Source organism: Megachile rotundata, chromosome 6, assembly GCF_050947335.1.
Source record: "Megachile rotundata isolate GNS110a chromosome 6, iyMegRotu1, whole genome shotgun sequence".
NCBI classification, from domain to species: domain Eukaryota; kingdom Metazoa; phylum Arthropoda; class Insecta; order Hymenoptera; family Megachilidae; genus Megachile; species Megachile rotundata.
Genome location: NC_134988.1, coordinates 2,588,068 through 2,613,403, shown reverse-complemented (window position 1 = coordinate 2,613,403; position 25,336 = coordinate 2,588,068). Strand labels below are relative to the sequence as shown.

Below are 25,336 nucleotides of genomic sequence, written 5' to 3'. Positions count from 1 at the left end.
GCGTCTTGGCGGAGCCTCCACCACCACGCGGCTGAGGGTGGACCACAGCCAGGAGAAGGGGCCTACATCGGACGGGGGTGGACTCCTCCACCATTGGACAAGGGATGATCCTGAGGGAGGATCCAGGATCCAGCGAGGAAAGGGCATCGATCTGCATCACCCGAAGATCTCCTCCGCCAAGCGCAGAACGATCAGACTAATTTTGTATTTCATACGCTCCAGTTCGCTCTTATAAAAAGTACTTTGACAATTATCTGAATAAATAGTTGGACTTAGTCGTTTTCCATCTTAAATCTGTTTCGAATCATTTCTACACACCGCGAGCAGAGCGCTCAGCGCTCCACGGGTTAACTTACCCACATCCCAAAATCCCTAGACCGCGGACGGTAAACGCAACAAGATCAAAGGTGCAGACTCTATGGCACTCTGTGACGAAGGCATGTCCACTCTTGTTATATCTATAGTCACTGTCAGATTAGGTTTGCGGTGTTGTTTTCTTTAATTTCTGTGGATATTCGAACTGTTATATACATATACAATAAAAATAAAAGGTATTGCAATATATCTGCATCAATGTGTTCATTAATTTTAATTATGAGCATAAGAAATTATTGAATTATTTATATTCGGTTTCTAAAAAATATTTAACCTCTAAATGTAGTAATGTTTAATTGCGTTGTTCATTAAATACAGATATAAAGTAGAACCTATAGAAATATGCTTTAACCTCTCGCACTGGAAGAATGTGCTACGCCAATCGCTTGTTATCTACTTCTAAAATTGCAATGACATGCTAAGCACATCTACTGAATTTATTGTTTATAATAAGTAAGTAGACATTATAATGTCGAAATATTTGAGCGCACAATTAGTACATTTTCTAAGAAAAATTCCACCTATACTTCATAAAGAAAGGTCTTCGTAAACCTGCAAGATATGCGCGAAACAATGTAGTGAAATTATCTGGAAGTGTCTTGTTGCATTACATATTCGTCATTGTTTCGAAATATATCAATTATACTAATTAATTTCCAGTGTAAGAGGTTAATGTACTTTAAATAATAATTATTTATTGTTATGTCGTTTTCAGTATTTGAATAATTTAATATAACGTTGTAGTTTTATGATTCATATAGCACACAGTACAATCATAGTAAATTAAATACAAAATTATTTGTCTTACAAAAATGTGATAATAGTGTAGTAAATAATACAATAATAGCAGATTCCTCATCATATTTTCTTAATTTAATTAAATAATAATTAAATTAAATTAAATAATATTTAAATAATTAATAAAATTGCCTTAATTTAAAACAATGAATTAAAAGTCATACTTATCTGGATATTTTGTTTCAGATGGGTATAGCACGACATGCTCAATTTTGGTCCAGGACAATTCTGGTCCATGACAACAATATTGAGAAAGCAAGTCGAGTATTGAGTTACATATTGGGACAAGAAGGAATTTTTACACAGTATAGGCGTACTAGGTATTATGAAAAACCAACACAAACAAGACGAAGAGTTAACTATGAAAAGTGTAAAGCTATTTATAATGAAGATATGGAAAGAAAAATTAAGTTTATTTTGAGAAAGAACAGAGTAGATCCATATCCCGGTTGCTCATAATGTTATTTTTCAACATTCTCAATATTTACAAAATCTGTAAATAGCACTGTGTAGTTAATATTCATGTATTTTATATACTAATGTCAACTGGTGGAAGTAAATTGTGTTGTAATAATATTAATATTTCATTAATATGTATTTTTTAATATTTATTTCGTAATATTAATACTGATTTCTTAATATTTATATTTTAAACGAATGGAGATATAAATACGAAAATTGGTTATAATATAACATAATTTTTATACAGCTTCATAAAATGGGATTTTACATTATTTGTAAGAAGTTATGACAAATGGTTTAAGTGCAATGGTAAGTTGCTGGAATTTTATTTTTAAATACATCTATTGATTATGTAATTTGTAATTTAATATAGTAAGACATTAAAAGACTTCTGCTTATAAGGATAAAATAAGTATTATTTCTTGTTCAGATATATTAATTTTGGCTATTCTTAAACATCCCCCCCACGCCCGATCTTGATCAAACTTGACATATTAATCGGGGGATGGGTGTTGAATATGATGATGCAATACCAATCTGCGGAAACGCCCCCTAGCGAAGATATGAAAAATCGAAAGCTGCCATTGCCGGTCTCACGCAATGCCTATATAGTACTGTATCAATGCTGTCCCCATCACGATCGAATATTCCATACCTCGAGAATCTTCATCAGCCCTCAAATCTCTAACATCTAAGGGTGAATATCGGTTTCATGCTGTTCCTGGCTCGTAACGCCGTCACTTGCTTACACAATTGCTCCTCACTCGCTCACTCGCTTGCTCACTCACTTGCTCACTCACTCGCTCACTCACTTTCTCATAGCCTCATCATTCACCTACTAGCATTCATTCTGTTCACTTCATCATACAATGGTTAGGTTAGGTTAGGTTAGGTTAAGTTCTTCAATGTTAAATGATTTCATCAGTCTCTTTTTGCGATTCCTGGAAGATCATCTCGCTGATCGAGCTGCAAGGCCATTCCGAGCAAAAGAAACTACTTTTCTTGAAAAATCCCCCTCAACTCGGGGCCCAATGTGTCCTTTCCCCATCAAAAGACTAGTCCAAAGCATAGAAATGGTTTCTTCAATATCTTCGCTCTGACTACGTTTCCATCGAGGGTCCAAATCGGGTCAGAGTCGGGTTAGAGTCGGGTTGGGGTCAGCGCTTGTACGGTGGAAACGCCAAAGGTTTAGTTGAACTCTACCCTACAAAATTTTAGGGTAGCGTTCAGTTGAGGTTCGGTGGAAACGACAAGAGTCGAGTTCGTGTTGCCAACATAACAAATCCAAATTGCATTGTGTATCACGTGCTGTATTAATCGGTGTAGAAAAGGTTACTATTACTTTTTGTCGGTGATCTTGTAATCTGAGAAATAATTTTTGTATGTTATTTTGATATTCTAAAATTAATATTGCTCAGCTTTACATGTCAGAATATGGTAGTTGACTTTGTGCAGTTGGTAATATTCAACCCAACTCCAACCCCAACGTAACTCTGATCCCATGGAAACAGGCAAGGCAACTTAACTCTAACCCGACTCTAACCCGACTCTGACCCGATTCTGACCCGATTTGGACCCTCGATGGAAACGTAGTCTCTGGTGCGTTTCCGCAGATTGGTATTGCATCATCATATCCAATACTCCCCCCACTACTGATCTGTGAAGTTTCATCAAGATCGGGCGTGGGGGGGATGTTTAAGTCTTACCTTAATTTTACCAAGAAAACTTATATTTTCGAACTTCATGCATTAATAAATCAAGAATTAATACATCAATAATTTGCTCATTACTCTAAAAATAATCTATTTTCTGTGCTAAATGGAAATAAAGGTGTTTCCTAAATTTTTTATGCCACTGTTGTTTATTATATATTGACTTATAGATGCATAAAATAAGTAATAACTTTTTTATTTGCGTATATGTAAAATACAAAATTAACTTGTTAAAAATTTAATCTAGTATAAATTTGTCTTAATTGTGTATAACATATTTTTCATGCGTTAAAGCATAACTTTAACTAAAATTTCAATTGAGATTTTTTTTATTAAAGCTGTGGATGCGAAATTTATCTCATAATTGCACAATGGATTGTGAACTTAGGTAATAACTACACAAATACATTTTTAATTAATTTATATATTACTTTCATTAATAAAGATCAGTCCAAATTTTAACTTTGATTATATTCCAAATTAAAGGTGCATTCCACAAACGTTCATATATGGTTTGGTATGGTCGTTTTGTTACTTTAGCGAGCCATTCAAATATCAGCACTAAAAAGTGATGGTGGCAACCAAAGTAGTGTTTGTGTATAATGTGAGAAATTATAATTCTATTTATTTTAAGTTTGTATGATAAAAAATCATGTTGTATTCTGACAGTATTCTGACCCTTGCAGAAAAAAAAATCGATTTTAATTACTGTTGCAGATAATTAAATAACCTTTATGCAACGCGAATACGTATTTCGCTCGTGGCCGGATACTTATGAACAGTAGTGTATATGTATATGTCACCGATATTACGTTTTCTTTTTTCATATCGCCCGTTCTTCGTTCGAATTCGATAATGAGGTACATTCCACTGTCCTACTGGTATATGGTAATAATTGCACTTAATCACGAATTTTTCATCAGTCCTCATCTTTAGAATTATAGGAATTATTGTGTAATGTAGTCGTGCTAATTACAATGTACAATAGTCAAATAATTTCGTAACCGCCACTATGAAATTCTAATAGATTTTTACGAGCTAAATCCGAATCTGAAATCCGTATTTCTTGAAGTCGTACAATTAGGTTGAAAATTAATGCTAAAAAAATTACAAATTTTCAACTTTGGACATGTATTGTGCTTTTACCATAACAGCTCTTCAGTGGTTTATTACACAAGAAAAATCTGGGAACCTTCCCAAATAAAACGATATAAATTGTTATCATATTATAAACACTTAAAAGGCATCAAGTTACGCCAAGGCAGTAAGCAGGACAATCAATACGGGTGCGCCAACATTGAGTACCGCTGGCAGCGACGTGTTTTGCTAAATTGTTTCTCTTGTAAAATAAAACAAAACTGACAATAATTTCAGTTGTGATTTTGTAAATTTATTCGATGCTGTTTGTAGCAGAAATGTCTGCTGTATCACGTACGATTGATAGATTTTCGCCTAGACTTATAGTTTTTTAAATAAATTAAAAAATATCAGCAAAAATTGGTGCCTTTTTAGTGTCTTTCTTATTTTGATCATCATTTAAACATATTCAAATGTTTATAATGTTACAAAATTTATATTGTTTTATTTGGGAAAATTCACAAATTTTTCTCCTGTAATAAGCCACTGAATTTCAAAGTTGAAAATTTTCAATTTTCCTCAACGTTAATTTTCTCAAAAACTATACGACCTACGACGAATTTTATACTAGCAGTTATGGAAAAAAAAATAGTCCAAATTTGTTGTACAATGTTATTAAAGGAATTAGTGCAATTTATAAACATAATACTAGAAAAATAGCTACGTTTCTATATCCAAATATTCCACAAAAACGATTATGTCATAGATCTGATAGATAACTATTGGTTTTTCTACAATTTAAGTGAAAATGTATTATTGAGAACGCTGTGTGAATGCATAATTTCTATCCTAAACTGTAGGTCGTTAAATCGTACTGTTGGAGTCCAGGAGAATTTACAACACACTTTATTATAATAAAACTCGAACAACTTTATTAGGTTGACTAACGCGTAGATCGATGACTTTACTCTAATAAGATATCGCAAGTAAATAAAACTCAAATTACGTCGTGTTTGGTCTCATTTTTAATGAGCAAAATATTACAAATATGATGGAAAAAATTTCAAAAAAAAAATTGAAAATAAAAAAGTTTTATTCTTGCATTAGGAGTGTCCTTCTAGTAGGTCACTGTTTGTTTACGTTCGATCTCCTTCGCTCGCGATGTACAGTGGATATTCTATATAAGCAAATCTTTCGGGAATGAAGTTTTGCGTATATCGTACAGGTCCTACATTGATTGATGTCTTGCCGAACGTAGAAAAGGACAGAAGAGAAAAATATCACGGTCGCCGTTTGCGTATATCGTAAAGGTGCTACATTTCGAGCGAAGGAGACTGAACGTAAACAAACAGTGACCTACTAGAAGGACACTCCTAATACAAGAATAAAACTTTTTTATTTTTGACTTTTTCGTTACTAAACTTTTACCAATTAATTCTTGACATTTTTCCGATTAAAATGAGACCAAACACGACATACTTCGGGACATATTTACTTGTAATTTCAAGTGTTGCGCGTACATCGATGATTTTACTCTAATAAGATATTGCAAGTAAATATAACTCAAATTACGTCGTGTTTGGTCTCATTTTAATCTGGAAAACGTTGCGAATATGATGGAAAAAGTTATATAAAAAAATGGATGAAAAATAAAAAAATTAGCAATGGTCAAGTATTGCAAACAATCGAGCAGACTTTTGATCTTTGCCGACTGCCACGATCGCAGCGTCTCTTTCTTTTCGACTCGCTATCCTCCTCTGCGTTAGAAACTTTTATCGTCAATTAAACCAGTAAATAAAGTCCAAATTATACCGTGTTTGATCTCATTTTAATTGGAAAAATGTCAAGAATTAATTGGTAAAAGTTTGATAACGAAAAAGTCAAAAATAAAAAAGTTTTATATTTGCATTGGTATTGTCTCACGGATACACTAATACCCGGATCACGTTACATTTCCCGGCGAGCGAACCTCGGGCGTCTCGAGGGGTCTTCCCCCCAGTGGTGGGGATAACATTTTTGCTTATATCGGAAAGGGCATTTTTGCTTATATGGAATGAACACTGTAGTACCTTTACGATATTCGCAAACGGCGACCGTGTTATTTTTTTTAATCGACTTCGAAAAAGGAGGAGGTTACTCAATTCGATCAGTATATTTTTTTTTTTTATTATTACTATTTTTATTTTTATTTTCTATGTGTGCCCGCCGATTACGCCTAGCTGGTTGCACCGATCGGAACGAAACCTTTTGCATCTGGTAGGTTCTGACTCCCCATTAGTAGCATTATCAAAAAATTTTTCATTTTTTAATTGCAAAGAGTTGTTATTGCAAAAAAACCGGCAACTTTTGAAATAAACTTTTCTCGATTTTAGTGCGCTTTTAATATCTTATCACGGACATGATTCTGAACAATTTTGTTCATATAAAAATTTCGCGGAAAGCTTTAGTTTTCGAGATATTAGCGAAAAATTGTTGAAAAGTTTTGAAATCAACTTTGGACGATTTTAATGTCCTTTTAATATGTTATCAGGGGCACGATTCTGAACCATTTTTTCCTTATCCGCAATTAAAGGGAAGCTTTAGTTTTCGAGTTATTAGCGAAAACCTACTGTTACTAATATATTGAATTCTGCGTATGCTTCGTGTCTCTGATGGTGTATGAGTCAACATGCAGTCGCCGATTTTCTTCTGTTTCTACAAACACGTCTTGTCGGCCGAAAATCAATATACATGTATAACTATTGTTATTGCAAAATTCTATTCTTTGGTATTGTTATGTAAGAAATAACATAACACAGTATCCTATACAATTCTCCCCATTCCACTAAAAAACGTGAAATAAAATAATTTTAAGAAAAAAAATACGCCGACTTCGAAATGCACTAAAAAGTATAAAATAATTTCTATTTCCTAATGAAGTAATTTCTATTTCATTCAATCATACAATTACGTAACAGATATGAATGAAACCTATTTACTCGTTAGGTAGCATATTAAATGCATTTCAACCTTTTCGGAGGCGGCGCAAAATTAAAAATACCTCAGTATTTTCGCCTCCGAACCTTGATTACAGCAGACCATGTTCAAGGCAATGAATATTTTTGTTATGGCATCGACATCCGGAAAACTTACAAAAGAAAATTTTAAAACCTGGTTAACAGAAGTTTATTCTCCAAATACAAACAACAAAACAGCTCTATTATTAGATTCTTGGAGGGCGCATTGCTGTCGTAGGATTGACGAAGCTATTCCGATAAATAAAGAAATAATGTTATTTATGATTCTAACTGGAACTACAAAATATTTACAACTATTATACGTGTACGGATTTCGCGTATGGAAAAATTTTGTTTGTCGCTTTTCGGACATAGTTGTTATATTGCAATATGAAATTAATCTCCACACACGAGATAGCATTCTAAAACTACAATGACTTGTTCATAATCAGTTTTCTTCACCATGATTTGAAAATTTCATTTTATAATATAAAAGTGGATTCATATCGTCAAAACCACCTCATTTTCCAAATACAGTAGAATTTTGCTATGCATCACATAATGAACAACTATGCCATATACAGGTGCCGTGACGTACCAATTATTACATATACTTAATGTCGGAAACCGTTGTGTTTGAAACATTTTTTCGGAGAATACCATTATTGCCACGATTATGTTCCCTAACTTATTCGAACTATTCGTTACCTATAAAATTGGCATATACATAGAATACCTATGTACTTTAACAATAAATGTTTTGTAATACAAATTTAATAAAATTAACAGTTATGTATAACGCAAATATAATTGTTTCTCTCATTTATGCTTAAAAATGACGTTGACTGGTAGTGTAATATCGTCCGATATGATCCGGTTTAGTATCATGCGGGCGCGCGCGCGAACCTTTATGATAAAAATCTGAGGAATTGTAGGAGGCAATATCGTATATATATATACCAATGGATTTGTAATAAAATTCTCTACACTTTTTGTCATTATACAAATTTGAATAAATTGTAAAATAAGGTTATGAAAAATTTTTTTGTTATAAACAAATTGTATTTTGCAAAATTGGTTAACATCCTGTTATTATACGCAAGAAACCATACAACTTTTCTATTAGAAGTTTTAATGTATCTCGTATGGTTTTCGAGATAGCCAAAATGGGTCGAAACTTTAAGGGCTCGTTTCACCCCTTAAACCCGCGTCTCAGCCGATAAAAAAAAATACGTGTCCCTTATTTTTGCCTGCTTAACAAACCTACGAAGTTTCATCAAAATCGGTGGGGGACACTTGCGTGCCTTTCCTTGTAAGACCAATTCTTTAAATTTGAATGAAAGTTATCTTGCAGTCAAATTATTTTATATATCGTGCCACGAGTAGAGTGCTTTAAAATTCTTAAGTTTTTATTCCCGCCCGTCTCACACGCAACAGTACCTATGGGCAAAATAAGTGGTGTGGCAACTGTAGCGACAGCGACACACACGCCCTTTGGAACAGTTCCCTTACTAGTTACTTTTTATTTCTTAGGTTAAGCTGTATATAATTAGTTGGTAAGATTAGTTTGTAAAGAACACGCGCCAAAAAAGAACCACAACGCGCGTCACTGGGTGTAAGAAAGCGAAAGAGTCAACACGTGCGCGAATTAATAAAAAGTGCAATACTTGCAAATAGCAAGAATAAGTTGTTATGCGTCATTTACTACACCGGGCTCTCCTTCACCTCAGTCCCCACAGTGGAAACCACTCAGATGCCCTCTTTTTTAACAATAGAACAATAAATTGAACTGAACTGAACTACAAAGTAAACCAGAGGCGATACTCTCTGCCGGTACCTTTGATCTCTCGAAAACGCTGTTTTTTTAAATTGGTTATATAAACGAGCGGGAAATTTAAATCAAACAAATCTACTTTCATGTCAATCTCTAATAATTTGGAATATATTTGTAATATATATTCTGTATATTACTAATATTGACTTTTGAAGTATTTTTATCAATTTTACGACGTTGAAAAGTTGAAAAAGAATAGAATATACCAAAATGATTGCTCTACAAAATATATTTGAAGAATATGCATTACGAAAATGATTATTGCAATTAACTTATAAAAAAATTACAAAACTATATATCACAAGAAATTACAGATGAATGTGTTACCAAGATATTACAAAATATTTATTACAAATAAATTACTGATGAATATGCATGCTTAAATTATTCTTTTTCGAGCGCCATATTTTTACACTGTGCACATGCGCTCCCCTTATTCTTTCGATTTAAGCATTTAAATTGGTTGTGTCCTCTGTCTCTTAGTTTAGTTAGTTTTTTATTTTCTCCACAAAGGAAGAGGGCGCTTGAGCCCCGTAGGGGCTCAATTTGCCCATCCTCTATCTCTTTCTAGGAGGTAAGTTTCCTTGTTTAGTGTTGCCTCTTGATGTATTCCTACTCTTTGACTGAACTACAATCGTCATCTAGTTACTATATTCCCTCTTACTCGAAAGATGGCGTTTAAGCCCCATTGGCGCTCATTTATTCACACTATATTGTTTCATGGAATAGAATATATGTTTCTCCTCTTGGTAAACTATGTATATATTATATTAGATTGTTTTACTGATTTATACACTATGGTAAACGCATATCAATACATTATTTACAGTTTTGTATCAATGATTAATTAGTATTTTAGTTTTCTAGGAATCTAAAGGTACGTAATAATCTTTATAAAAATAATATACAATATTTTGTGACTGAAAATAAAAATATTTTAAATTTAATGGACAGAATAACAAGTTCTTTAGCGATGTAATATTCTCTGCAATTTAATGTGATATAATTTCATGATTTTATTATGTAATATTATTTTTAATTACTATATTTTGGAAATAAATATATGTATTTTTATAGTTTTATGTATAATATTAAAAGAATGATTTCGAAGTTTAACAATAATTAATATCCATTTAACTAAATCAAATATAAAAACAATACTTTGATCTAATATATTAGAGTGATTTTGATAAATATCTAAAATTTTGTTTAATTTTTTTGAAGCTGCAGACAGTGAAAATAATATGATCGTCTATTATGGATTACTGGAAGTATAAACTTTACTATGTATAGGTTAGACAACGATGGTCAATTATTTGTTTTTCATTGCAATTAATTGTGTATAAATTTTCAGTGTTACAACTTATTTACTTCTCACTATTCTGTATAAAAAATAAATTGTTTTGCATTTTTTATATATCTTTTTTTCATTGTTCCATTTGTATTACATCTTTGTGCTATATAAATGTAATAAAATATTCCTGAAAGCAATAATTGAATCATTTAATAGGCTTTCTGTTTATTTGAGTAATTTTTATTACATTGTCCAATGCAAATATGTTTAGGTTATTAGATATTACTTTTAAGAAAGAATTAAGTTAATTTAAATGAATCAGAATATTCACATAATTATTGTAAACCATACAATTATTTGTGTATATTGTCATTTATAAGTTAGAATTACAAATTACTTGTAGTATGTGTCAGACTTGTGTTCAGAATTTCCTAATTTTTTAACTGCAACTTAATTTTAGTTCTTAACATAAAATATAACATAAAAAATATAATAATGATAACTAAAAAGGACCTAAATTAATATTAAAATATATAAATATATAAAGGCTGCTGCATCTATAATTGTTTTTATCTGATTGGTAAAGAGAATTGCAACTATTAATGAAAGCAGTTGTTAAGTTTTTTATCTGTATTTAATTTTCACAATTATTATATAGCTTCTGAAGTATCAAACAAAATATTAACCAATATAAGTATATTTGATTTTTATCTTCAAAATTTTTTTCGAGTATTTTCTGTTTTATAAATGTAAAGTTAATGTAATTAAATAAATAATATCTTCACTGTGTTCATTTGTTATGAGTTCTAAAGATTTAGAGAAATAAGTATATTTTCTTTGATTTTTGGTTTGATTAACATGTATAATTGTTGTAAACAATTTTATGTATATCAAACTTTATATAGAAAGTATTTACAAAACACACATTTTCCAATTGAATCACTTACATACGTTCAGTTTATTATCATATTAAAGTCCATCTTGTGATGATTAAAGAATATTTATATCTATATTTATAAGTAATATATTTTATAGATATACAACATAACAGTAATAAACTATTATTTAACTATTTTTTATTATATATTAAAGGGGATTAAATATCCATAATCGACAGAAATAATGGAGCCTGACTACAGTGATGACCATAGTGGTTGGACAGATGAAATAACAAGAACAGCTGAAGATGGCGGAGGGGAAGATAGTTTTGACAATCCTCAAGAAATATTAAATGAGTGCTTGAACAAATTTAAGACACCAGATTATATTATGGAACCTGGTATTTTTACACAACTCAAAAGGTAATCTTTATAAATACATTTCCTTTTATTGATTAAATTAATATAATACTTTTATAATAATACCTACATGATTCTATTAAAATATGAATTTTTGGGAAGCTTTACTTTTTAACACTTAAATATATCGAACTGTGTTATATATTTATTACAGTAAAAGTTAATAGGTATAACTATATAAACAAAAAATGAAGAATTACTAATCAGATTAATTTGTATCCAAAATTCAGCTGTTATTCATAAACTTTTAAATCTTTTTATATGTCATTTTTAAGTTTGTAAATAACGAAGCTATATACTTTTCTAAAATAATATAATCTTAAATACTTTACATGATATGTTCTTACTGGTCAACTGGATATGTGCACATCTGTGCAGTTGTTGCATCTTTCGCTTTATCTATACATAAATCAACAAACTTATCTTTTATTTTAACAGTTACAAATTTGAAATTTATAATTTATGAGTATGCTATGAATTTTGAGTTATCTACAAACACTACCTTATTCGACTAGACCCTTTATGTTTTTATTCCATTCAATTAGCTTTTGTTGACAAAAAGGCTTGATACCTTTGTCACTGGATTTATGTTTGTAGCTTTCTGTCTATGTAATTATTAATAAAAAAATATTATTCATGGTACTGACAAGATCATTAATAAGTATAAAATGAAACTAGTGTACATTCTATGTTTTATAGTTTTGCTATGATTGTTTAAAAAACACAACAAATTATAATAACAGGAACATGACAAATCTAGTAAACTCCAGAACATTATATTTCAAAATCTTATTATTTAATGTGACATGCATATATGTACTTTTAACAAACAGTAATTTGTATGAAAATTTCCTAGAGTGATTAATGTATAGCTAGAACATAAATTCCGTTTTATTTTAGGAAAAATTCTAATAAAATTATTATATTTAAACTTTTTTTCCTGTATTATTAGTTGCAAAAGGAGTATCCTTTAAATGATACATTTTTAAATTAATTTTATGGTTAATTTTTTAGGCACTAAAATGAGTTAGAGTATCAGCATTTTATCTATCCATTTACTTATCCTGTCATTGGTTAAAATCATTCGTGGAGATATAAAAAATTGTATTCTATGGCATGTGATGATATCTGAATATTATCGCTGATTTGTTTCTAGGTTAACAGTATGTAAATTGATTAGAGAAAGTAAATCCAAATATTGTTGTAATTCTTGCCAATATAGTGATGTTCAGTTAAATTTTACAAAGTGAGATACTTTCAATACTTAAGTTATTAATAAAATGTTATTGTACAGATTGTAAGGAAAATGTTGATGAAGTATATGTAAAGTGAAATATTGGCATTTGTTAACTTTAAATGATCATATCATTGAAAGGAAAATATTTAATGCAAAAATTCCAACACTATTTTATAATTAAAACTCATATTGTCTCCAAAAAGGATTTTTCAAAAATCTTAATTTGCAGTAATAGAAAACAATAAATTAATTTGTACTTTATTCTATTATGATTCATATGACAAAATATAGCTGAATACAAAAAGTAATTATTATGTAAAATGTAACCATTAGTAGCATGGCATCAAAGTAAAATACATATATCTCTGAACTTCTCAAAGATTATTTTAACAAAAAGTCATTATTAAAAGGAGGCGATGAATCAATAATTAATATTTTTGTTAAATGGGTTTTACTTTGATCTAGTAGAAGGTGATATGGCTAATATTTGATTATCAATATAAAATTATTTCAATGATGTTTCAATATGTTAGTATAATCTCTTGTTATTGTGATTGTAAAGAATTTTTTCCCTACATGTAATTGACAGGAAGTTCTAAGTAGGTTCAAGAATATTCATAAAAAAATGTTTATATTGTTACTATGTATTTTGTTATAGATTGAATTTTATTGTTGTTTTCCCCTTTCCTCCCTAAGCTATTTATGTATTGTGCACATAATATTAGTTGTATTAATGTACTGAACACAAATATCACATTCGTTTTTAGCATAAATAACGGAATTAACATAATGAACAATTTCTTTCTCTCTTAATTTTCAAGATATTCATAAAGATTGTTACTGTTACCTCAAGCAAGAAAAAAGTTGTTCATAATCATATTTTTGACAATATATTAAAAAATTATTGAAATTACTATATGATGGTATATGAAATATTATATTATATATAAAATTAAATTTTCTCTAAAAATGTATAGTATATATTCTATATTCTATACTATTCTTTTTGGCTGCTATAATTGCTAATTAATAATTTTAACAATCTTTTTTTACCTAAAATATAAATATAAACTTCTGGTCACAAAATAATGTTGGAATTTTTTGAAGTTATAGTCATTTACAGTCAACAATTGTGAATTTCAATACTTTACACTACCATGCGTTAGTTTATCTGTATTTTTCACAATTTTCTCATGATATGCCATGTGTATAATTGTACTCTCACAGTTCTTCAGCATCTATAGAATAATAATTTGAGTTCCACAGCTATCTAAATTTTGGCGATTTCGTATTATTTTCTATTGCGACCTATCCCTATTTTTTTCTACCACTACTGTAGTTATATATCACGTACTGCCATACTCAGCGTAATCTTAATTCGGTAGACGAAAAATGAGTATAACTTTATTTAGAGTAAAGTAAATAGGCACATTTAAAAACGATGTTGCAAACGTAAAAAACAAACATCGCGACAGTAGCCGATCTATTTGGCAGTCTGAGAGAGAGGACCATCGGCCACTCTCGGACTAGCCTAGGGACTCCGGCAGGAGAGTTCGACAATGATACCTGGACATCTGTCTGGAGAAGGACTTAGCTGTTAGGAACTCCGGCGGGAGAGTACGGCGAAAATTTCTGAACGCCCGCCTGGAGGTAACGGTTTAAAACTCCAGTAGGAGAGTACGGCTAAACCTTCCTGGACACCTGTCGATTAAGAGAGGGCAGAGCATCTCCTGGACGCCCCGAGTAGAGTACAGGAGAGTGCGGGAGGATACCCCTGATCGCCCATTCGTTATGGAGAGTTCGGAGAAAATAGCTGGACGCCATTCGAACGGTAGAGAACAGAGTCACTCCTGGACGTCTGACTGACTAGAGCTATAGAGTAAAATTTGAAATAGTCAGGATGTTGCGTTGCGTAAAGAAAGAAAGAGAAAAAAATTATCCTGTTTCCTATACAATTTCCTTAACTGCGCAATAAATTCCTATTTTTCCAGAATACCTTATTTCCTGGGATTTCCTGACAATCTATCCTTACATCCATAAATAATGACTACAAAACTAAATTGTTTAATAACTTTTGCAAAAAGTAGAAGGCAAAATTATGAAAAACGTGATATTTTCAAAGTTGTCCAACCTAAGAATATATATTTTACAATCGTGAGGTACTTCTTAATCAGCAGATGCAATTCCTTTAATTGCATGTGCTCTAAATTATCACGAAGAGATTACACTTCACAGAAATACAATTTACGCGTTTAGATCTTCCGTGCGCCGAATACTGTCACTAGTACGAAGTCAGTCGCGAACCGAACGGAAGGTATAAAATGTACATACTTATAACTTCAAGGACAGTAATATTTTTTCCGCAAGCGAAATTAAAAATTCCAATTTATCCGTATTTTTTCTTTGGACACATAGTTTATGTATGTGAAATTTGATCAAAATGGTACAACGTTTTATTAAAAAAATTTGCAAAATAATGTTAATTTTTAACATATTTTTGAAATAAATATATTTGTCAAAACTCCACTTACGCCATATTATTGGCCTTCTAAAACAGAAAAATTTGCATTTTGAATTTTTTGTCTAGGCCTAATAGTTCCCGAGATATTTGCGAAAATAGTTTTTTCAACCCCAACTTTAAGAGTTATTTTCACCACTTCAGAGTGGATGTTTGCCGATAAAAAAAATACGTGTCAAATATTTTTTCGAGTTCTATAATATATAAAAATTTCATCAAAATCGACGAGTATTACCACCACGGTTATTAATTACATCTTGCAAACGTTCGCGCATATTAATGCATCGTCGTATCATGGCTTGGGGAACTTGGTTCCAAATTCGAAGAAGCGTATTTTCCAGCGCACGTAAATTCCGTAACTTTGCGACCGATCGTCGAAACGAACTTCATGGACGTGCAAATTATAGGGGAAGGAACAAGGAACAGCAATCTGGAAGTGGCATTAATCAAAAAAATTTGTCCATGTCTTCACAAGCCTTAAAAAAAAGAAAAAAAATTCAAAAATTTTTTCATCGCGATTTTTTGTATATTTTGTTAATGATAATGGGCTCGAAAAATTGTTGAGATAAAGGGTCGAAAACTAGAGACCTGAAGCTTCAAAATGACTCTTCTAGATGTCTTCTGTGATGAATTTCAACGGAGGCAGAGCAATTTGAAAATGATCTAAAAATTTTAGGAATTTTTCTGTTCCCTTAATTTTTTTGACGAGTGTATGTGGCTTCAGGCAATTATAGTGTGATACATTCGGAAATATATACTGCAATTTAATTTTTAGAAAACACGAATCTTATTATTTTATTAATCAGTTCTGTTTAACGTCATTACGTCTTTTAAATTGTATAAATACGAATTTTTTATCTCTAATTAAAAATATCATTTTTTGGAGGCATTCTAATATGTTTCTACATTGTAGTTTATCAAAATATCAACATAGTTAATGTAGTATGTAAAAAATTTGTTGAATATAAGTTAAATTAATCTGGATTTTGAGATTAATGTAGAATTGCTAAATAGGTAAATTTCAATAAAGGACATTTTTTCTATTACATATGATATCATACCCTGATTCATATAAAGAAAGCTATTAAAATCATAATTTGATTGATTTCACGTTGTAACAATCTTGATATTTGATGTTAGGTCTATTAAGTCCATCTACATTTGCATTATAAGTACCTAAAGTATAATTGACCTCATATTAATGAGGGATTGGTTAGTTCGAGTGTCATCGAATACGATCGGGCGCGATCGGGCGAGCGGGAAACGTGGATGGTTGGCGCCAAGATAATTCGGCGGTATTACATTTTGGCGCGAAAATTAGCAAGGGAACGAAGAATTAGACTGCATTTGTTTCCTTTTACGCGGGAACCCAAGGCAAACGAGGAAAACGGCGTGACATCGCGGGTCAGTCTCGTTGTAACGTTGAAAGTAGGAAGTCGTTCGAAAAGTTGTATCCGTGTCCGTATTTAATTTTTATATTTCGTTGATTATTATACTCTTGTTAAATTATTAAAATTATTATTCTGTTATTATTATTCCCAAAAAAAAAACTAGTAATCCGTCAACCTCGATTATTTCCGATCCTACATTAATGACCTCCTAATCAAAGTTGCTAACTAGCCAATTTGGAGAAATTTGCAAGTGCAAAACTGTTCGAATGAATGGTGATCTATGTAAATGATAAACGGCGTACCTGTAATATTCATTCTTACCAATTTACCGGGATTCTTCGTCACGTTTACAAGTCTACCAGAATATTTTACAACGTTTCCATCTACAGTTTACTGGAATTATTCATCAGATACACACAGTATGTCGGAAATATAACGGAACTTTTTAAATATAAATATTATTTTTATTCAAAATACATCCTTTCCGTATCAATACACCGCTGGCTACACTCACGCAACGTTAACATAGAGTTTTTTATGTCGTTCTGTTGAATCGTTTCAAACACCCTTGTTACAGCTGCTTGGATTTATACATATAACAGTGTCATAAAACATTCCTTTTATAGATAATTTCAGTTTTGGAAAAAGGAAGTAAATGTAGAGATAAGTAAGGCAAATTTGGAGGATGTTGAAACAAACAGACTTGTTTTTTCGCCAAATATTCACGAACAGAAGCAGTTCTGTGACATGGTGCGTTATCATGCAACAGAAACCAACTTCCCGGTACTTGATATTCAGGCCTCATACGAACGATCCTCTTTCATAAATGTTCCATAACACCCAGATAATATTCGCCATTAACATTTTGTCCAAACATTTTGAATGTATTCCCGAAATATAATTCTTTTAGAATCGTAAAAGTAAATTAACGTTGTCTTCTCTCGACTCTTCTCGAATCGCAGTTTTTTTTATTTTGGAGAGCCTGGAGATTTCCACGTAGCACTTTGGTGTTTCGTCTAGCTGTTTTAATAAAATCCTCGCAATATTCAACGTGAGCAATTTGTTGCGCTTATCCGTGATTTTGTGACACGGTGTCGAAAGGTTCTGTCGCATAAAACGTTATAAGTTCACAATTCGTTGCTCGATTCCAATAATGATCGTTGTGTTTTGTAGAGTAGGTATATTGTTTTTAGATAACATTGTTTTAATAGATGGCGCTAGTAGTTTTCCTTGAATTTAAAAAGTTCCGTTATTTTTCCACCGTACTGTATACATAGAAGCTTAAAAAGAAAGTCAGTCTACCGGAATCATTTGCTACGCGGACATTGAGTCAATAAATCTACCGGCATTATTCGTTATGATCATATCAGTCTACCGCCAAATATTTATTGAAGTGATTACAAGTTACTATCTACGTGCATTAAACATCAAGTCAATTTACCTCTGAACATCATTACGTATACATTACAACAGCTAGTTAGTGAATGATTAACGACAGTTAACAACACGCGTTAATATTTGTAAAGTTCATTATAAGAACATAGTACGAGCGTAGTTTAATCTGTCATCTGTAGTCTACGTGACTACCTTTTTGTATTTTTAACCGACTTCGAAAAAGGAAGGTTACTCAATTCGATCAGTATATATATACAGTGGCGGCCATATACTTACGTACACCTCATATTTTAACTTTAAAATTTGATATATTTCTACAAAGCTCAGATAGTGGTATGAACAATTAATTTCTAAGAATCTTGAACCCTGATGTTCATATTTACAGTAGAGCTTTAGCTTATTTAAAAAAAATGAGTACTTCGTAAATGTTTTCTTTTGTTCTGTCGGTTTTGCAGCGGACAATTACTTACGTACGCTCTTGTTTCGCACAGCTACGCCAATTGTAAACAATATTTACCAGTATTTAGTGGGCAGTGTTTGCAGTTAGACGTATTATAATAGTGCTGCAATGAGTAAAGGAAAAAATATCACGCCAGAACAACGGCGATTAGTGCAACAGCTTCGGAAGGATGGAATGTCGTACCGAAAGATTTCCAAGAAATTAGAGATTTCTGTTATGGCTTGCCATCAAGCTATACAACATATTACCCTTCATGGAACACCAAATAACGTTCCTCGTAAAGCGAGACCTCGAAAAACTGATCAAAGAACAGCAAGTTCGCAAGATTCACCGATTATCTGAAGCGGACAGATTCAAAACTGCAGTTGCTATCCACAAAGAAATAGCAGCAGATCTCCATAAAAAAATAAGTTTTAGAACTGTCCAGCGAAGACTTAATGAGTTTCAACTATACGGACGCGTTGCCAGAAAGAAACCGCTCATTTCAGAAAAAAATCGTCGGGCTAGGATTGCTTTTGCGAAAGACCATTTAAACTGGACACGTCAGCAGTGGTCCAGAGTAATTTTTACAGATGAATCGAAATTTAATCGATTTGGATCTGATGGCAAAGTATACGTGAGACGTCGCAAAGGAGAAGAATTTCATAAAAATTGTATTAAACCGACTGTAAAAGGTGGTGGTGGGTCGGTACTCGTTTGGGGAGCTATGACAGTAAGAGGTACTGATCCTATTCATCGCATAACTGGAATCATGGACAGATACGCATATTTGGATATTGTAAAAAACGTATTATGTACTACCATTCGCCGAATAATATATGCCACAGGAATGGGTCTACCAAGCAGATAATGATCCAAAACATTCCGCTAAAGTCGTCAAGACATTTTTGAGTGACAATAATATTCGCGTAATGAACTGGCCAGCACAATCTCCGGATCTAAATCCAATCGAGATGCTGTGGATTGATGTCGACAAACATGTACAAAAGCAGAAACTCAAAAATATTGATGAATTGTACACTATTGTACAGGAAGCATGGAATTTGATACCCGCCAGCAGATGTGTTCGACTTATCGAATCCATGCCGCGAAGGTGTGCCGCAGTTATAAAAAATAAGGGTCTACATACGAAATATTAATGTATTATAATTATAAATTAAATAAACATGCGAAAATATAGGTGTTTCGATGTGTACTTAAGTATGTGTCCGCAGAAAACTTGACACTTCGTCATAAAAATACGAAAAACTTTTTAATTATAGCAAATTAAAGAAAGCTATTTTGAAATCTTATTAGGCATATTGTAAACCTATAAAAAATATAATTGATTTTCATATATTCGTGTAACGTATAAGTGTAGAGGAAATAATATTTAATTCTAGTAAGTGTACGTAAGTATATGGCCGCCACTGTATATATATATTTTTTTCCCTTTCTATGTATGTTCGCCGATTACGCCTGCTGGGTGGACCGATCAGAACGAAACCTTTTGTATCTCGTAGGTTCTGACTCCCCAATGGTACCATTATCAAAACATTTTTCATTTTTTAATTGCAAAGTATTGTTATTGCAAAAAAACCGGCAACTTTTTGTTTTTTCTATGTATGTTCGCCGATTACGCCTAGCTGGATGGACCGATCGGAACGAAACCTTTTGCATCTCGTAGGTTCTGACTCCCCATTGGTACCATTATCAAAAAATTTTTCATTTTTTAATTGCAAAGTATTGTTATTGCAAAATAAAATAATTTTAAGAAAAAAAAATACGCCGACTTCGAAATGCACTAATAAAATAATTTTCAGAAAAAAAATACACCGACTTCGGAATGCACTAAAAAGTATAAAATAATTTCTATTTCCTAATGAAGTAATTTCTATTTCTTTGAATCATACAATTACGTCACAGATATGAATTAAACCTATTTACTCGTTAGGTAGTATATTAAATACATTTCAACTTTTTCGGAGGCGGCGCAAAATTAAAAATACCTCACTAAGCGTTGCTGCCAATAACCAGTTGATTGTGGTATGGCGTATTGGAAATTAATAAATCCTGAGAAAGAACATGAACCATTATAGATATATCTGGTAATATACGTAAATGTAACGACTGCATCTTCATTTCGCAACATTTCTGATATAAATGAAATTGAATCGACTTCGTTCGCATGTGGAAGCCATGGATCTAAGAACCTATAAACGGAGCCCACGAAGCGGGAATTACCAAATTTGCGGCAGATCGGCTCTATCTTTATAGAATATGTGGCGATCCGTCGCATACTCTATGAATCTAGATAGACCATAGTTCCATTCTATACGCACTAACACCTACTTCGCGGCGTGCTGTCGAGTTATATATATAGAAAAAAAATAGCTATACACGCTTTGCGTATGTTCGGCTGTCCAAAGGTTGACATGTTCAAGAAAATCTTTTAATTATGCGCCGCCTACGAAAAGGTTGAAATGTATTTAATATACTACCTAACGAGTAAATGGGTTTCATTCATATCTGTTACGTAATTGTATGATTGAATGAAATAGAAATTACTTCATTAGGAAATAGAAATTATTTTATACTTTTTAGTGCATTTCGAAGTCGGTGTATTTTTTTTTCTGAAAATTATTATATACACAGTACGAATATAATCCGGAGTAATTTCAACTAGCTGCAGAACAATGAGCTGAAAAGGAAAAGGAACTTAAAAATTGGAAAATTGGAATTTTCTTTTCAGCTGTGTAGGCGAGTTGCGTTCTCAGCTTGCTTGCGAACCGGTGGTATAAAACAACCGATCATAGCTAAGTGTGCGACACGTCTACGTAAATTGGAGATACACCACGTAATTCCAGCTTGTAGTGATGTCAATTTTCAAATATCTATCGTTTGGAAGGGCTCATTTTAACGGGAAAGCTTCAAAGAATATGACCATATTCTTTTGAAATTTAAACCCTTTACGCCCCTCATTCAAAAAAACGCAAAAGCAGAATTTGTTTAAATTTTCCATTTTATAACAAATGGGTGGAGTTAAAAAAAATATTAAAAAATTTTAAATCGTTTTAAAAGTCCAATCCTTTGTGAATAAAACAAAAAAGAATTTAGCTAAATCGATTGAGTAGTTTTTGAGAAAAAAATTCGTAAGTGGATCCTATTTTCGCCAAAATGGGCAAAAATTGCAAACTTTGAAGGCTTGTCATTCACTAACGGATTCGAAACCGGCAAAATGATGACTTAAACACCCTCTAATTTCACATGGACTTCAACATATTTCGATTAGAACAAAATCGGAGATGGTGACTTTCAAAAGTGATCGATTTGGTGTGGAATGACCAGCGTTTGAGTGTCAATGATGTCATCAAGGTATATTGGCGGTGGTTGTGGTTCTTTTTGTGATAACTGATTTTCAGGCTTATTGTTATCAACGCATGAATTTAAAATTGAAAATCTATTTTATATTGTTACAGAACTCCTTGATGGACCCAATATGGCGTTATCGTTTCCGTTTGTGGTCTCGATTCTTCTTCTTTTTTTGTTCTGGTCAATTTGAATCAGCGGAGGTATCCTTTTGCCACGGAGGGGTCCTAGTGCTTGTCTGCGAATTCTGGTCAAAGATTTGACCAATTTTTAACGCCATCTCAAGCTAGATATAACCGATTAGAATCGGTATCTAGTCGAACGGCTGTTGTTTGTCCTTATCTAGAATATGATATTCGTTGGTCCGGTTATTGAATTTGTGATTGCCTTTCCTTGTCAGCTGTTCCGTAAACACTTTGAGCTCCATTGAACACGTCCGAACGCTTTGACAGCTAGCACGTGACTGTATGATTGCTATTTCATGGCCGTAATTTTTAAAATGCATTGAAAAGACACTGTTCTCTATTATGAGCATAATTATTTTGTTCCGGTTGATTAAAACTGGAATACCTTAAGGACAGAGTTTATTGTTTTATTACAGTCGTGGTAAGAGTATCATCAATATTTACTAAAATGCCGGAACTTCAACATTTGAGATATTTGAGGGAACGTGCAATGAATAAAACAGTTTGATATTAATTCATTCATTGTAACTATTCATTTTTCTGGTGCTTTATCATTCTTATTTTATGTGTGAAGAGTACCAAGAATGCGAAATTAGATATTCTGTGACCACTTGCAGAATTGTGAAATACATTACCTTCATGTTTAATGGAGTCCAGTATATTCGTTTTCTGTCTTAATCGAAATTTGTTAGGAGTTGGACACGAGGATACTTCAGGCTGTACGTAACGAAAAAAAAGACAGCGTAGAATCATTTCCGCAAGCCATTTCATTACTTCGTTAGAATCATTACCTCTATAGAATAATTATTACATTAAACAGTAAAAATCACAATAATATTTATCGAAATCTACTAAACAAACACCAAACGTAAGCATCGCAAAACGTTTTTAAACGTATAGTTAGTGACTTTTGTTATATTGTACTTTAAAATTGTATTATCAAATTATTAAATAATCCTTCCAATAGTTCTTCTAATAACATTCATTTCATTTTCACATTCATTTAGTTTTCTCAAATTATATTATTATTTATATATGACTAATTCTTCAAACAATGTAATATGTTTGTAATAATCCGTACATTAATACTATTTTCCCTTTGTTGTTTAGATACTTTCAAGCTGGTGGAAATCCTGAGCAAGTAATAGAACTATTATCAAAAAATTATACCGCTTGTGCTCAGTTGGCAAACCTTCTTGCTGAATGGCTTATTCTTGCCGGAGTGAAAGTTTCAGACGTTCAAGCAATGGTGGAAAATAACTTAAAAGACATGATATTGAAAACATTTGATCCGAAAAAGGCAGATAAAATTTTTACAGAGGAGGGTGAAGTATGTATTTGAAGTTTTTGGAAATGCTAAGTACAAAGTTATAATTTAATTGTTATTAAAATATAATACTATTTATATTAGACTCCCGCTTGGTTAACGGAAATGATTCAGCATCCTACTTGGAGATCTCTTATTTATAGACTTGCAGAAGAATATCCTGATTGTTTGATGTTGAATTTCACAATAAAGGTACAAACATATTTTATACTTAAAATGCATGATATTCCTAAAATATTTAATTTATTGGTTTAACTACCACATAATTATTTATAATTTTAATATCTAAATATGTAAAGATTAATTGATTTCATTTACTATTATACTAAAATATCATCAATAACTAATAAAACTCTTCGTATTGCAACATTTTAGTTACAACGTTATAAAAATCTGTATTGAAAAATACAGTTTTTATCACAAGAGAACAATTATTCAACTACTTAGAAATGTTACTGAGCTAGTACACTTAAATTCTGATGAAATATTATTATATACAGTGAGGGACAATAGTATTCGTACACTTGAAATATAAAAACAGAAAAGAACAATATTTTCTATATTATTAAGTACATTTAAAATCATACATAGCTGCATGTTAAACATTACACTTGCAGCAACAAATGATCCAAAACCAAAAGCAATAACATTATGTAGTAACTTGAAATGACTTGAAATTCACGAGACAGTAAAAAATCGCCGGAACACAAGTATTCGTACGCTTAATTATTGCTACAATTATTTTAGCAGGAATTTTATAAATCAATATTTTGTATGGTAACCCTTGCGGCAAGTCATTTCAAGTAATATTTCGGGCATTGGCAACACCAAATTTTTAACGAAGTCAGGTTTTACATTACACTACTCTCTTTTTAATATTTCTTTCAAGTATTATATCATGTTTTCGCACATTTTTTTCAAGTTTCGCCCATACATGTTCGATAGGATTTAAGTCAAGCAATTGTGGATGAGTTGATAACCTGTGGGGAATATTGGTATTAACAACCACTGACGTACTATATATATTGGCTGTATGTTTTGCGTCAGTCTTGCTGAAAATAAAATTCATCTAATTCATACATTTAATTCATTCTAATTATCTGCACTATTTTGTAAATTTTCTTTTAAAATATTTAAATATAAATGTTTACCCATTATTTCATCTATTATTACTAAATTATTGCCTCCAGAAGCAGCAAAATTTGAAATCCAATGCAGTATTAGCTTTTCGCCCTACTTTTTTACTATCGTCCGACTTAAAAATATTAAATTTTGACGTGTTATGTTCGCCGATAATTTTTTTATTTTTTGGAGTTGGATGTTCGAGAATAGTCAAAGACTACCGCAAAGAGGGAATTTAGTCTTACCTAGCTTTCCCAGATACCCGGGTTTCCTTATTAGGCTTCGCTCGAGAATATCTAACGTCTCCGGATGCGTTGATCCGTTCCCACCGTTTTCACCACTACTCGTTTTGCACCCATTTTTTGGGTATGAAAAGGGTTGTGGAGAAGACGCATAGGACCCAGTTAATTCTCGAACGCTGTCTAACGAGGAACCTCTGTCAGAGTACAGTTAGAGTCATTGCGTTGAATTAAAGAAGTAATTTCGAGCAAGATCGGATTAGAATTC

At 31.9% G+C, this 25,336-nt stretch overlaps 2 protein-coding genes and 1 long non-coding RNA gene across 8 annotated transcripts in view; 2 read left to right on the top strand and 1 right to left on the bottom strand.

Annotated features, from left to right (window-relative positions):
* Positions 1 to 411: 411 nt before the first annotated feature.
* Positions 412 to 1,764, top strand: mRpS21 (mitochondrial ribosomal protein S21). 3 transcript variants are annotated; one of them, XM_003707774.3, is made up of 2 exons: positions 412 to 551; positions 1,360 to 1,764. In XM_003707774.3, exon 2 carries the CDS (start codon positions 1,360 to 1,362, stop codon positions 1,630 to 1,632), a length of 273 nt encoding a protein of 90 aa, XP_003707822.1. In that variant the 5' UTR covers positions 412 to 551; the 3' UTR covers positions 1,633 to 1,764. The 3 variants fall into 3 exon arrangements, with proteins under 3 accessions (XP_003707822.1, XP_012151320.1, XP_012151321.1); XM_012295930.2 differs by lacking the exon at positions 412 to 551 and adding an exon at positions 681 to 828; XM_012295931.2 differs by lacking the exon at positions 412 to 551 and adding an exon at positions 1,015 to 1,036.
* An 8,196-nt stretch (positions 1,765 to 9,960) lies between these two features.
* The window catches only part of TH1 (negative elongation factor complex member TH1), a 75,248-nt gene continuing 59,872 nt past the window's right edge, over positions 9,961 to 25,336 (top strand). Inside the window, exons 1-4 of one of the 4 annotated variants that reach the window (XM_076532669.1) lie at positions 9,961 to 10,131; positions 11,641 to 11,849; positions 23,491 to 23,710; positions 23,792 to 23,899. In XM_076532669.1, the coding sequence (XP_076388784.1) occupies positions 11,671 to 11,849; positions 23,491 to 23,710; positions 23,792 to 23,899 (507 nt within the window). In that variant the 5' untranslated portion in view covers positions 9,961 to 10,131; positions 11,641 to 11,670. The remainder of the gene's footprint in view (positions 10,132 to 11,640; positions 11,850 to 23,490; positions 23,711 to 23,791; positions 23,900 to 25,336) is intronic. The other 3 variants (XM_076532668.1, XM_076532667.1, XM_076532666.1) reach the window with 3 other exon arrangements.
* On the bottom strand, positions 11,867 to 15,514 carry LOC143264614 (uncharacterized). Its single transcript, XR_013038415.1, has 3 exons — positions 14,650 to 15,514; positions 12,179 to 12,451; positions 11,867 to 12,019 (listed from the first exon to the last, which is right to left on the bottom strand). It is a non-coding gene; the product is annotated as an uncharacterized LOC143264614 (long non-coding RNA).